The 15,923-nt window shown below is 29.8% G+C and overlaps 1 protein-coding gene across 3 annotated transcripts in view; it reads right to left on the bottom strand.

The window, feature by feature from the left end:
• Ge-1 (Enhancer of mRNA-decapping protein 4 homolog Ge-1) overlaps window positions 1-15,923 on the bottom strand; it is a 140,110-nt gene that overhangs the window by 60,486 nt on the left and 63,701 nt on the right. For all 3 annotated transcript variants that reach the window (XM_085810508.1, XM_085810506.1, XM_085810507.1), the window contains exons 9-15: window positions 14,247-14,330; window positions 14,071-14,166; window positions 5,000-5,096; window positions 4,723-4,885; window positions 4,559-4,646; window positions 4,355-4,449; window positions 1,780-2,220 (exon numbers count right to left, since the gene is read on the bottom strand). In XM_085810508.1, the coding sequence (XP_085666634.1) occupies window positions 1,780-2,220; window positions 4,355-4,449; window positions 4,559-4,646; window positions 4,723-4,885; window positions 5,000-5,096; window positions 14,071-14,166; window positions 14,247-14,330 (1,064 nt within the window). The remainder of the gene's footprint in view (window positions 1-1,779; window positions 2,221-4,354; window positions 4,450-4,558; window positions 4,647-4,722; window positions 4,886-4,999; window positions 5,097-14,070; window positions 14,167-14,246; window positions 14,331-15,923) is intronic.

The following is a 15,923-nucleotide window of genomic DNA, read 5'->3' as shown; positions in this document are numbered from 1 at the left end:
AAATAAAAATATGGGCTTCTGTGTGAATTCTGGAAAGAGGAATAATTCAAATGGCAGAAAATGTAACAAGAAAACAGAAGTCTGGATTACATGAAACTACTGCAGTTAGCGTTGCTCTAGATCAAAATACCAATGTGAATGATGTTGCATGCCTTGCTCTAATTGCAGGATATTGTGATAAAGATTGAGTTTATGAAGAATTATGCAGCTTGATTTCTCAGTCTGGGACAACTATGGGACAGAATATTCCTTCTTCATTTATAAATTATTTTATAAGTAAAAACATAGATATATAATATTTTGTGTAACTACTGATGATACTCCTGCAATATTTGGCAAGGTAAGAGGATTTGTCAAACTTCTGGAAAATCATACCAGAGATAAAATACTGAACTTCCACTGCATAATACATGATGAAAGTTTAGTTACCAAGACTTCATCATAGTTCTTAATTTCTGTAGTGTTGTTAAAATAATTAATTATATAGTGTCTTGTTCTTCATTAGTACACAGGCAATTTAAATCTCTTTTAGAAGAAATGAAAAGTGAATATCTGAATCTCCTTTTCTACAGACATGTCTGTTGACTTAGTCAAGGTAATGTCTTGAATAAGTTTGTGTCATGTATGGAACACATTAATGTTTTCCAATGTTTTCATCTATGCATTTAAAATCATTACATATATATATAATTTAACAAACATTATCCATTCGTAAACTATTCGTAAAACTACTAAATACTGATAATTTCGACCTGGTTCATATCCCAGTGAAAGGGCCAACTATGAGAGTGTTTTTGCAGTTTTCTTCATGCACAGTGTTAATGCAAATTATTTTCTCTAAGAAAGTCCTTCACAAAGGCATCCTATCATAAGACAGATAATCCTTTGTGTGCTTTGCCACATTTAATTAGATAAACCGGTATCTCATCAACCATGAAATTGTCCCCAAGCAGTGTGATGTAGCTGTAATTACGGATAAGCATGACATTACAACACGCTCATTACATTTGCACTCTTGTTTGATGTAACCCCTACCGATTCTTCAAAAGCTACCTTTTGTTTTTATGAACAAAGGTATAAATTAACTGTTATTGTTATATTTTTTCTTGAATTTCAAAAACAAAAATGACTTTGATGACTATAAATCTCATTTGTGACTGCACAATTTGTTTCATTTACGGTTGCTCAGAACATCAGTTGAACAGTTGGTCAGAACATCTTAACATCTGTTGAAAAGAACAACTACATATGACTAACAAAACAATAAAAGACTGGAAAAATCATCTGTAGGAAGTTTGTACTCAAAGCATTCTAAACAGAGCCTTCATTAAAATTGGGAAGCCTAATGAAATAATAGGAACTGATTAAAGTCTTTGTATGAAGTGTAAAAATGAAATTAAATAATTCCACAGCAATGGCTATATGGTGAACTGGGCATAAAAACCGACTTTATCACTGGGCAGAAAATGTTTCAGAGCAAGCCTTCTGGAGAAAAGCGCAGTTCAGAATTCTACAGGAATAACTGGCATAACTAACAGAACCTCTTTCAACTTTCATGGTTGACAGGATAATACGTTTATACCAATAAACAGATAAAATGAAATTTTAAATAATTCCTTTAAGTTACACTGATCAGCAAAGAATTTTAATAATATCTACAATAACTGAAAGATCTTATGCACTGGTGGTTGGCAATAGTTCCTTATTATATGCCTTGAATATTTTTTAGGAATTTTAAAAAATTAGATATAATATGAAATAAAAATTAATATCATATACCAGTTAAATGAAGCACTTTTGTTGGTGCTAGAATTTCAGCTACTTCTCTACTTGGTGAACTAGTAGCACTGTGTTGAGACGATTTCCTTCTCTGCAAAGTACTTGATTCAACTGGAAGAGAATCTATTCCATCCACTAAAGAATTCCCAGAGTTGCATTTCAATGCAGAATTTCCTACTTCTTCACGATGTGAAAAGGAATTTTGCCCTGAGAGATTTGAATGAGAAGGTGATGTAAAATCATCCGGAGTGAGTAACACTTCAGTGCAGTTCGAAAAAGTTGCAATATGAGATGGCAACGCTGTCAAGGATGTTGATGGACTAGTAACAGGCAGTTCATCTATACACAATCCTTTCTGAATAGAAACATCCAAGTCCTTTGCACTTCGATTTGATGGTTCTCTTGAATCAAGACTGATATCAGACAACCCGTCTTTGTAAACTAGAATAAAGTATATTTTTTAATAAATGAGCTTTTTTTTTTTTTAACAAAGCATGCATGAACTAAATAAGTAGAGTTCTTCAAAAAGAATGAACTGATTTCATCAAGCGGTATTTTATTAAGGAAGAGAACTTGAAATTTTTGACTAGGCAAAAACGTATTACTATGAAGTTTTACTTCCTGTCCTGTAGGGGCTCAAGTGAGCAGAGGGATCATCAGTTCATGACTAGCAGAAAATCTGGGCATTTGCTCTGTCAAAATGATTTGCAGATTTTTTTCTATTTTTATTTGGAAACTCAAGTCATATACACACACAAATATCTATTCTCTTGAAACTAACATTGAAAGTTCATGATTCAACATAGAATGCCTTTTGCTAAGATGTTGCAATTCCAGGTGTAAAAAAACAACTGAATGTTGAGAGGGAATTGCAATCCAGATCATGCCACAGCATTAATGACCATTACTTACTAACAACTATTCAAAAATTAGAAAGTAATACATTTTTTTCATATGGTATATGAGTAATCCCACGAAGATGCTTGCACACTATGAAATAGGATTTAGAAATTGGTTCATTCTTTTTCAATAACCCCATATAGCCATACATGCTACAGTTACTAATAACATTGTACAGTCATATATGCTGCAGTTATTAATAACCCTATAGTCATATAGTCTGCAGTTATTAATTATTATTACCCTATAATCATATATTATATTAGTTATTATTATATACTTGTATACATATTAGTTATTATTACCATATACTCTGCAGTTATTAATAACTCTGTATGCTGCATATATTATATTTCCATTTTCAAAAAAGCAATGCTTTAAGAACTAAATTAATCTATAACTAAAACAAATTGACTTCAAGCAAATGTAAAACACACAGCCAAAAACTCTTTGATTTTAATGCACACTCCTCCCCTCATGTGAATGTCACTAAACGAGATATGAATTGCAAATTACCTCTGAAGTAATAAATTTTTACAAATTATCAATTTACACAGACGAAGTACTGTTTTTAATAAATTAAAGTTGGTCATTAAAATAGTATTTGTTAGATGTAATTAAATATACCTTATTTACTTTATTTTATATAATTAGAACTAAAATCTTCTCTTCTGTTAATTGCACTGAAATTAATAAGGTCATCTCATTTCATAACTGCAGAAATATGATTTTTCAAATTGTAAATGCAGATCCTCCCTGCTTTTCAAAGTACTATGCTGATTGGGTAATTTTTAATATTGCATTAAAAATTTAAAATTTAAATTCATTTATTTTTATTGCATGTTTAATTAGTTTAAAATAACCATTCTGCACATTAATTCTTGAAATCAAATAAATCCTCCAAATATGATTTTATACTCATTATGCCTCCAAAAGATAGCAACATTAAAAAAATATAAGCTTCGAAGAAATACAAAATGTAAATTATTTATATTCAAGTAGTCAACAATCATAGCGGCAATAAGTGCACAGATTTGTCAGCTGCTATTATGCAACATAACAAACAACAGCATAACAGCTGCTATTATGCAACATAACAAAACATAACAGCTGCTATTATGCAACATAACAAAGCAAATTAAATTATGTTTTTTCCTTTATTCACAATAATTTGCTTGTTGCTTATGTTTTTAGCACAGATTGTACATAAATGAAAACTTTAGAGTTAACTTTAACTATATTAATACTTATTTGTTAAGTTGAATACCTGAATCAGAAATCATAAACAGCAAAATAATGTTAATTTTTTCACAAATATTCTCTCATTCGTATGAAGCTAATTTAAAACTAATTTAAATTTAAATTTTAAATATGAAAATTATACACAAATAAAAGATTAATTATTGCTGCAAACTAATTTGCAATATCATTTAAATTCAGAGAGCATACGTAAATTAAATGCAAGTATCTAAAATCATGAAAATATATTTAATAACCAAAAAAATTAATCCCAAAAATTTAAAGAATTTTTAAGACTAAATAATTTGCATAAGGTGAATAGTTGTTGACCAGGCAGGAGACAGATCTTTTCAAGGGTAGGTTGCCTTCAAACCTAGATACTTTTATCTCAAATTCAATATTTTCAACATTGGTACATAACTTCTAAATATCTTACCATAAGAATCTTGAGAAAGAGAACTAACGGAATCAACAGAATGTAAAGGTGACTCGAGTTTTGGCGTATATAAAATTCGGCAAGACTGCAATGTCCTATTAAAAAAAGAATATATATGTGTATATATATATATATATATATACATATACATATATTCATAAAAAATGCAAATGCAAATAGAACAAAATATTAAAAATATATTACTTTGTCTGTATCCAAAAAAGTTTGATTGTATACTTGTTACGACTTTCATCGCCATCAGTCAGAACATCTCCTACTTGATCTCTATCTCCTGTGAAGTAAAAAATGAAACAAAGAAATGATATGCAAAACAGTATTCTATGTATAATTAAACCAAAGAATCCTACCTTCATCATCTGAATTTCTAGCTCCTGATGATGGGTACTTGATGTAATTAATATTCGCTACAGCAAGACTCAGAACAGGCAAAGGAACTCTGTATTCTGAAAGGGAGCATATACCAGCATGGCTTGCTATAAGATCCTGAGAAATTAATAATACCAGAAGTACCTAAAACATCATAAAATAAGCATTTAATTAATTGTTAAACGTATTTAACAAATGATAAAAAAAAAAAAAAAAGAAGAAGACTCAAATTATTGCTCTAAAGTCATGCTATACAACCTTTCTCCTTATATCACTCAGGAAGAGATATTTTGACGACAAGTCTATTTCCGCTTTCAAACATGGCATTATATGGTCATCAGGATTTGGATGTATTCTATAAGAAATGAAATTAACATAAAAAAGATATACATTAAGATTTATTTACATAAAAAAGATATACATTAAGATTACATTGAAAAATAGGGAGAATCCAATTGTTGAGGGGACAGGGAAAGAAAGAATAAAAAAGAAATGCTATAAAACATACTACAGTAACTCTCAATTAACTGCCAGCATAATAATCGAGCCCTGCCTAAAAGAAACAGTTAACTCTTTTTTTAATTGCATAATGACTGGAAAACTACCATCAGCATAAAACAAAACTGTCTACTCAAAAAAGAAGGGGGAAAAACGAGATTCTTTCAAAAGACTAAAATAGGGATTATTAACAATAGTCAGTCAGCTTTTATTCAGATTCCTGAATTGCGGTTTTAAAATAAAATTAGAAAAAAAATCTGAAATATTTCAGATATGTCCAAAGGGGCTTTTTTTTAACATTTTGTGTGTTACCTTTATTTATTAAATATGTTCCTTACACTTAAACAATAAAATTTAGTTCAATAGCAATGTCGCAAAATAATTTTAAAATGAGCATATCTTTAGAATTTCTGATACACAGTTCAATGCGCTAGAGATAAAAAGGTTTCCCCCCCCCTGTAGAGTGTTGCCATTGCTCACTTTTAAATCGCTCAGTTTGTTATTCAAAAATTCGTTAAAGTTTTACAGAATATGAAATCGATATAAAAAAAATTCCAAATTTCAGATGCCCATATTCGCAGTAGGATTAAGTCATTCAAAATTGGATGGCTCTAGATACTGTTGTTTTATCACAATGCAAGAAATACACATACATTTATGCAGATTTTTCATTATTTAATTTCTTCAAATATAATGCAGGAGTCTAACATTTTGTGGCAACAGTTTGAAAAGTGAACCAACATTTATAGGAATCCGACACAAAATGCCAAAACAAAAGTAATAGTCCTTCCAGACTCAAATCCCTTTTGGGGGGGGGGAACTTATCACTGTTCAACATCATCATCAAAAACTGTTCATTTTATTATTTATAACACTTACTTAATAGGCAGTCATCACTGCCTCCTATTAAGAAAAAAGACAGTTACAACCCTAACAAGGGCCCTCATTACCGCAGCAGACTCTTCTAACCACTATACCATCTGGGAGGTGCAAAAAGAAAACTGTACAGACAACAGATGATGTTCATTCTCAAAAAATTTTCTAACATCTTAGATGAGATTTAACTCAATGACATTGTTACATTTGCAAATAACACTTTCTGATGCCAATAGTAAATTAGTTTCTTTATTTTTGTTCATGTTTATTTTTTCTTATTTATTACGAGTTTTATTTTTTAATTATTGATTCAATTTATATAACTAATGGAATTTATTCCTCAAACTGATTGAAAATATCGAGTCATCTAGAAAGTTTTGTATTTTTCAAATTGAAGCATATTTTCTTCTTAATATTTTGTTACTGCTGATAAGGCATGAACGTGATTAAACAGAATATTTAAACATGGTGCCTAATTCTAGGATGCGTTGTGGCATAATTTTTGTTTCAGTGCAATGCTAAGAAGGAAGAAAGCAAAAGTTCTTTTTGATGATATTTCGGTCTTTTATTAAAAAAAAAAAAGAAAAAGAAAAAGAAAAAATGCTATCAAACTGCTCGTAAAACATTTGCTGCATATAGAAAAAAGTGCCTAATTCTAGGATGCGTTTTGGCGTAATTTTTGTTTCAGTGCAATGCTAAGAAGGAAGAAAGCAAAAGTTCTTTTTGATGATATTACGGTCTTTTATTTAAAAAAAAAAAAAGAAAGAAAGAAAAGAAAAAGAAAGAAAGAAAAAATGCTATCAAACTGCTCGTAAAACATTTGCTGCATATAGAAAAAAGTGCTCTGTTGACATAGTTTCAAGGCAGTTTTTGAAGTGAGGAAATTTCAGCCTTGAAGATTATGCCTACTCTGGATGAACCTCTTCTCTAAAATAAAGACCTATTAAAAGAAGTTATTACTGAAAATACATAGTATACTGCTAAGGAACCATCAGATAGACTAAACATTCCAAAAACGAAAAACCACTAAGCGATTATTTGAAGAAGTCTGAGTATGCAAGCTTTTACGATGTAGGCGTACTCCACATTTTATCAGAGCAAAATATACTTGTTCAAGTTTTGGCACTTGATTCTTTGCTGGAAAGAAATAAAGATCCTTTTTTGAAGTGCCTTATTACTACGGATTAGAATTGGCTACTATACAATAATTTTACAAGAAAAAGATCTTGGGATAAGCCAGAAGAGCCTTTGTAACATCAAGAGCCAGGCTGCATTTCGAAAGAGTAATGTTTTGTTTATGGGAGTATTCTAAATGAACTACGAACTGTTGCCACCAAATCAGACAATAATTTTCAAAATCTTTTGAATGTCCTTTAGAGTTCACCCACGTGAATACTGCCACACAGAACTTTGGCAAATTTTTTATGAAAATGCCTAATGACATTTTTAGAAAGGAATTTCTCAGGTGCCGGAGAAATGGTAAAATGTCACAGAGCAAAATGGTGCTTTATGTCATTAAATGAATTTATTATTATTATTTTTTATTGCTTTAATTGAATTTATCATTAAAAAAACCAGTGAATTTTCCTGATTAACTAATGCAAGTAAACTGTTAAGAATACTTTTCTATTAATTATGATATGGGTTATTCCTCTCTGATGTCTTTTATAACTGACCTCAGATTAACTACGATTTGGAGCTAACCGAGAACTTATTACCCCAGTTAATCAGGAAGTGACTACATTTACTTCAAATGCTACAATTGATTATAATAATACAATTTTTAATGATCAGCCTTCGAACTTGAATAAAACTTCCTGTTGAATGAAGATGTTCTATAAGAAATAAGTATATATATACAAGTATAAGCATATTACTGTAAACTTTATTATATGCAGAACTATAAACTAGTTTTTGAAATGATACTTAAAAAAACACTAGAAACTTTAAAATCAATTGCTTTTCATATTTCCCAAGAAATCGAATTCACCATACAGTTATTTTACTTAAGCCGCTCAGCTTTGCACTTAATTACACATCAAATGTAACATTCAATTGTGAGTTCCTGTAACTCTTTTACACTTGCAGTGGAATCCGAATGATAACTGCATATCCTAATATCTACTGTATTTAGCCTATTCTCCACATATTTAAGTTCCTCCAAGCCTTGCATTAACAATGAAAGGAATTTTGTTCCTGAAGTTTTCTTAAATTCTACAGTCATTTTCTACAGAAGACAATTTCCAATGCAGTAATTCCTATTTTTCTAAAGCACTGTTTCACAATTTCTAGAAATCATTTCATATGATCTTATCGTTATGACTGCATTCCAAATCGATAATTTTTAGAATACAGGAGGAAAAGTCAGTTACTCACTGCAGGAAGGCATAGAAGAAAAAGATTTATGAGAAGTTCCATGTTCATAATTTTGGTAGATGATGCTATGAGCAAAAAGTGCATGAAGATTTCTGACACTATATTTCTATACTACTAATGATACATTGGTTGAATTTGTTCACTGCATAAAAAAAAAGCAAATTGCATAATCGCATGCTAAAAAATGGATGGAAAGTTGCATTCAACAAAACACACAAATTTAGTTTCAGAGCTATGCCTTTCATTGTTTCTCCAAGAAATGTGATTACATCTATGTCTTCATGTTGCCTTTTACCTCAACAAAAATGTTTCTGTACATCAACATTCTTGAAGCATCACTTTGTTGCTTTACTAAACACAAAGGGGTTTTCAATTTCCTCTATTATAATTATTTGCCAATTTCTGTCAATGAAAGCAAATATCCAGAAAATAAAGCCATACCCAGAAAGTCAATGTAAGAGGAGGGAATTCAGCACCATCTCTGAGCCCATAGTTCTGGCTTCACCTACTACAAATGCAGATAGACTAATTCTCACTTTATTAAGAACATGAAGGACAAAACCACTATTTATAAGCATTTAGAGTTCTTTAAGCATTAAATTATAACTGAAGTTTTACAACCATTAAACAAATTAACAAAGAAGAAAGATAAGTTTCAACTTACTCTTCAGTTACAAGTAAAATTACATGACAAATGAAAATCTTTTAGGCAAAATTTTATGTGTGTTTATTTTGATTCCTCTAGCAAATCAGAGAATTTTGTATGATCACTTCATTTTCTCTTAGAAGTCAAAATATCTGAAATTTCATGGTTTACTTTTCTTTCACTCTTTCATACATATACATTATAAATTTTCTAAAGAAAAATAAAATGTAGTTAATTCAAAAAAAATTTTTTTTACACTGCCTTTTTAAAATAATACTCAAATAACAGAGAATTTTGATAACCTATATGCACTATGGTGATCAAAATGACACTGCATCATATGTAGGGAAAAAAAATGTTCTTAGCCGCTTATATTAGATGTGGAAGGTAACTTTCAGATGCCTCTAGAGTAGTATCGGAATAATAGATTTTCCTGAACAGTATGCTGTAGAATTGTCCAATTTTGTTGTATATCACTTAGTGCCAAACTTTAATTTATCTGAAAAGGTGGATATCCAAACAGGGACACGTGAGTTTTTCACTAAACGTGAGTTTATGTGTGTTTACTTTTATTTCTCTAGCAAATCAGAGAATTTTGTATGATCACTTCATTTTTTCTTAGAAGTCAAAATATCTGAAATTTCATGTTTACTTTTCTTTCTCTCTTTCATACATATACATTATAAATTTCCTAAAGAAAAATAAAATGTAGTTAATTTAATTCAAAAAAAATTTTGTTTACACTGCCTTTTAAAAATAATACTCAAATAACAGAGAATTTTGATAACCTGTATGCACTATGGTGATCAAAATGCCACTGCATCATATGTAGGGGGAAAAAAAAAATGTTCTTAGCCATTTAAATTAGATGTGGAAGGTAACTTTCAGATGCCTCTAGAATAGTATTGGGATAACAGATTTTCCTGAACAGTATGCTGTAGAACTGTCCAATTTTGTTATATATCACTTAGTGCCAAACTTTAATTTATCTGAAAAGGTGGATATCCAAACAGGGACACGTGAGTTTTTCACTACATCTAACAGTAAAAAATTACACAAGAAGTCTGAGGATCTAGAAGGCTAGATTTAACTAGGTTATTATCCTCTCTTAATGCCATGTACAAAAGCCAGAGACTTGCTGTGCGAATATCGCATTCAAAGGAATTATTATTCTGTTTCTCTTAATACCACGCAAGGAAGCCACAGACTTGCTGTATGTTGCTCATATGTATGAGTCTATCTGTCATCTATGCTATCTCTAACCCAGAAAATCAACCTTCTATTGCTTATGACATCAGTAACTTCTCTAAAATAACAGATAATTGAAAATTTCATATATCATCAATAAGAAGCTATAGTGGAAATGCAGGTAACGAAACAGTCGACAAATTTGCCAAAGTTGTTGCTCTTAATCAAAAAAGCAATTTTCTAAATATAAAATTTCCCAAATCTTATCTTGGACTCTCCATGAAAGAATAAATTACTCAAATATGGCAAGAACAATGGAATAATGCATCTACAGGAGGACGTACTTACTAGTTCTACCCCAACTAGTATAATGACATCAAGAGTACAAAATCGTTTTAAACATGTTATATTACTAGCCATTGGCCATATCCTGTTTATTTTCATCAAAGGAACTTAATAGACGTTGACTTCTGTATATGCAGCCAGAAAGGAGACAGTGATCACTATCTTTTCTCATGTCCTCCCACGGAAAATTCACATATTTGCACACCCAGAAATATTGATATATCCTTCAAAAGAATGATCATCAACCTTCAACATCTTCATCCTAATATGAAACAAATTCACCAAAAACTTAACACAATTGGATTAAATCTATGCAGAGTAACTCCATCTACAACAAAGGAAATGCAACAAAATATTTAATTTTCAACCTTGTAGAATTTTAAAGATCAGTTATCGATCTTTGTAACAAATACTTACTTGTATTGATCATAACAAAAAAAGCCTTACAAAATACATAATAAACATAATGAAATATAAAAACTGAGTCATGACAGCAAACTAGAACCGAAAAGGTGAGTCATGATATTGATTTGCTGTGTCATGATAAAAATGAGTTATGAATATTGTACGAGTCATGTAAAATATATGAACTTAAACCACGAACTTTTTATGAACTCTCTAATCAAGAACACTTTAATGACTCATGAACTCTAAAATACAATATTATTCTCTTCTATATTTTATACTTCTATTTTATTAATTTTATTATATGACACATCATGTATTATCCTATATTTTAGCACTTTATTCCAAATTCTAAATTTTATTATATGATATATTATGTATTATTCTATACTTTATGTATTATGCTATATTTTGTTTTCTATATTTTAAGTATTATTCTCTACTTGTCATGATATATTCTATGTTTTAGAATTTTATTTCAAATTTCGAAAATTCAAAATTTTGTTATAATGACACATTATGTGTTATTCTATTCTTGATGTATTATTCTCTGTATATTTTTTTCTATAATACGAATTATTCTAAATTTGTCATATAATATACTCTATAGTAGCTTAACCCTTTAGTGGGTGGTGAAATCTTTTTTTATCAGTTTTTATCTCCCAGACAAAAGCTTTAAAATTCCATTTAAAATACATACAGTTATGCCTTTTAGTTCTCTAAATATATAACAGATGGCAGCACTAGCATTCATTCATGGAAACAATGCAAAATAAAAATTTTTTGTAAACCTAATTTTGAAGCAGTTTTTTTTTTTTTTTTAATTTATTTCTAATGCAATTTAAATCATCTGAACAACAACTTTTGGTGTTAGAATGAATATTTTTATGTTAAAGTTTCCTTTTCTAAAAAAAATATTATTTGAATTCATTCACATTAATTAAAAATGGTTGAAATTAAAAGGTGGGACCAAATAAGTCCCACCGCACATGTAGAAACTGCTGCTACTAGATGGCAGCACCGTTCAACAAATATTTTTTAATTCAAGTATCATATTCGTTTTATATTTTGATAATGCAAATTTATATTTTTAATAAACTGCAATAATGTTACAACTTGAAAAATATTTACTATTTTTTCCCCAAAGAAATAAGTCTGCAACATGAAATGTCATTGAATACTGAATGGGTATGTAAATGTGATTCACCATAGAAAAACATTCTAAGCAGAGGAAAGAGAGGTGAAATGTAAATCATGATGGCCTTCTAAATATCTCCCTTTCCAAACCCGTAGCAAATAAAGTACTGCAGCGAAAATTTTCTTTTTTTTTTTTTTTTTCAAATCTATTATGAAATCATTAAAAAATATCTAAAAAGTCATACAGAGCGCAATTTTTTTTTAAATTATGCAATTTTCTTTTTTGAAAAAATATTTTTTATTTTGCGAATATGATCAATATTTTCTAAATAATTATTCAAAAACGTTTTTTATATCTTGCATTTTTATTTGGTTGCCAAAACTAGCACTTTAGATAAGCAATTTAGGAGAATTTATGCCGTGGCAAAGATACCATTTTACTGCTCTAGGTGCGTAGTGGGACAAGTGGTATCCCACCATGTCATGAATTACCTTAAAGGTTTACCTGTTTTTTTGGGGGGGGGCATGAAATAACATTGTATTAGGGGCTAGTTATCTATGTGTAATAAAGTTATTTTTTCTTTCTCTCTCTCTCTCTTTTTTTTTTTTTTTTTTTTTTTTTTTTTTTTAAATGCACCGAACCTAAGGGTGAATGTAAAACTTGTTTTATTAGACTTCCCTCTTTTGCTAATAATTAATTTACCCACTACACAGTAACCCTTCTAATGACCCCCCCTTTTTTTTTTTAGTTTTCTTCTAATAATTGTTCTACCTTTCTGTCCTTCTCACTTAAAAATAAACTTTTAAATATCCCTCTAAAGAACCATCAGCAGCTTTATTCTTCTTATATCTTCTGTCCTTCCCCCCTTACTCCATTTGGTTAGTGATTGGAAGCTATACCTGTGCAATCTTTAATGCAGTGCTCCGCAACCGGTGTGCCATGAGTAGTATATAGGTGTGCCGCAATCAAATTTTGACATTTTGCAATTTTTCATTATGTATTTAATACACAATGACAATTTTTTCCCCTTAATAATGTCTATTTTAAATGTTTTTATATATTTCACTGTTGTGTGGTTGTGTGTGTGATTGTAAGTGTGTCAGCATTTGAATTTTTTCGGCACTTCCTTGATAACTCGGAACTCTTTGGTGTGCCACGAAATTCCAGAAAGATTTTTTGTGCATCACAGGTGAGAAAAGGTTGCGGAGCACTGCTTTAATGAAGTTCTGATGTTTCCAACACTTTTACCTGTACCAGTATGAGACATCACATGCAAAGCCACAAACTTATGTCCTGTAACAGACATGACATACAAAGAAGCCACAGACTAATGCATTGTGTGAGATGTCACATACAAATGTGTAGAGTGAGACATCACCTGCAGAGATGCAATTTATGTGTTGTGTAAAACATACAAAAAACCAAACATAATCAGACTGTCTAATGCAGCAGGCAAGTGCTGAGTGAGACATTATATGAAAAGAAGGCACAGACCTAAGTGCTAAGACACAATGTGCAAAGAAACAACAGATTTATGCAAGATTCCACATGCAAAGAAGCCACAAGTTTATATGCTGTGTAATATATTATACTGGCCGAAAGCAGGCATGGTAAATGAGTGTTTTTAAATGCACGACAAAATGACCAAGAATACTTTGAAGGATAGTTCACATTTTCATGGAGTCATTAAAGAAAAAAAAAATAATGTAGTCATTAAATTGGGTGCATAGTGCCTGTATTATTACAGTATTATAAATTGAACATTTTTAAGCACATGTTGTTATAACATTGACTATAAAATATATAAACATGATTTGCTTTATCAAAATTAATACTACATCATCATATTAGAGTTACCTAATAGTCTGCAAACATGCCCAAGTTTCACAACTCCAAACCTTCAATTCCGTATTATGTTCTGCACCTGTTATAGCAAACTTCCAAAACTGAACACTGAAACAAAAAAAGGGGTAATTCATCGTGTTACAAATAAGTCATATTAATGAAAAACGTATTATACAGATGAAACTTACTCTGGCCTGTGATTTTTATGATTGTCCAAAAAGTACAGAGATGAAAGAGATTTATCTGGATGAGGTACCCACTGATGAAGACATCTAAAAGCAAATCAAAAACACATATATTATACTAAGAGAAATCCCAAATTAACAGAGGAATTTTTATAACTTTTGCAATAAAAATTAATCACATATATGCTAAAAATTGTTCTCAATATTTATTATATTTACACTATACAACTTAATATTTATATAACTTAAATTTACTTAATATTTATATAACACTTTAAAGCATATTTTTTATTCACTACAGCTGGAGGTTTATTTTTAATATGAAATTATATAACATGTATCAAAACGCAAGGTGCGATCTACATTCTACTAAAAGTGAAACTGTCCATTACTAAAATGATACATCATTCATTAATACAACACAGTTATAAAAACTTAGATGACTGTGGAAAGAGAAAAAATATGTTTAAAATAAATGAAAATTATTCATTAAAGTAATTTTTTCAACAAATATTTTACAAGATGGGTTACAATTTTCAAAACAGCTGAATATTAACCTTCTAAAACCGGACCGAAATTCTCATAATATAGCCTTCAGACCGGCACGATCCCAAACAGTTTTGCCCCCTCTTTGACAATTTCCTAATGCGGAAAAGTCGTTAGACCCCCTCCATAGATTTAGTAAATTTACATGTTTGTCGGACGCTGTCCCATAGTAGATGGGTTGCTAGATTTGGGTTTTTTTTGATGATTATTTTGCTTTCATTTAAATGAAGTTCTAAATAAATAGTGCATAAATAAATATGCAGTAACGGATGCATATCCAGTGCACTATTTATTTAGAACAAAATGTATGGAATGTTTATATTTCACTCACTATTTCTGATCAACCTCGTAAATAATTTGTGAATTTTTTAACGTTGTTTTCACTTTTCATTTATATTTTGTATTTTCATATTAAAAATTAGAAAACGAGAAGAAAATTTTACAAAATATAACAAATACGAACTAGCTTTGTAAGTCTGCAGGCTGGAATGTGATTTTTAATAACATATTTTCATTAACAAAATAATGGTAATGACTAATTTAATGAAATAATAATAATAATATTTATTACCATTAGATGATTCGAATGAGATTCAATACAATTAGATTTTGAGATAAACTTACAGCAATAATAAAGCTTTACATAACAATAAGAGATTTAAAACTGTTTTTTTCGATAATTTTGTTCTTATAATATAAAAAAGAAAATCCGAGATACATTGGTTGCGTTTCATCATTTAACTTTAACAAATATTACATTGGACTATAAGGCAAAGGAGGTATATCTTTAACGAGAATTTTTCTTTGTAAAATTGGCTTTTGTTTATGTTTGGAGAGAAAAAAAAATCTGTGACCTATACATGCAATCATCAAAAGTATTTTTCAGAACAGTTTTAAATATTCATGAAGAATTAATTATACATCAATTTCTTTTCATAGGTAGAAATTTTGTCTAAAACCGTCGTTATATCCAAAAGTTGAAGTCTATTTCATTTTCAACGAATATTCTGTTTGCACATATTTTCCAATTTATTTTAGAAAGAGTAATCTTTTACGTTTTCAAAAGAATAAGGACATACTGGGTGTTGACACTTACAATGTAGTAAATCTGTTTTTCATATTTCTTCCAATAAT

The sequence above is a fragment of the Stegodyphus dumicola genome, chromosome 2 (genome assembly GCF_044657685.1).
Source record: "Stegodyphus dumicola isolate Sdum_Otavi_A_Nest chromosome 2, ASM4465768v1".
Lineage (NCBI taxonomy): Eukaryota > Metazoa > Arthropoda > Arachnida > Araneae > Eresidae > Stegodyphus > Stegodyphus dumicola.
This window is presented reverse-complemented; position numbering and strand designations above follow the sequence as displayed.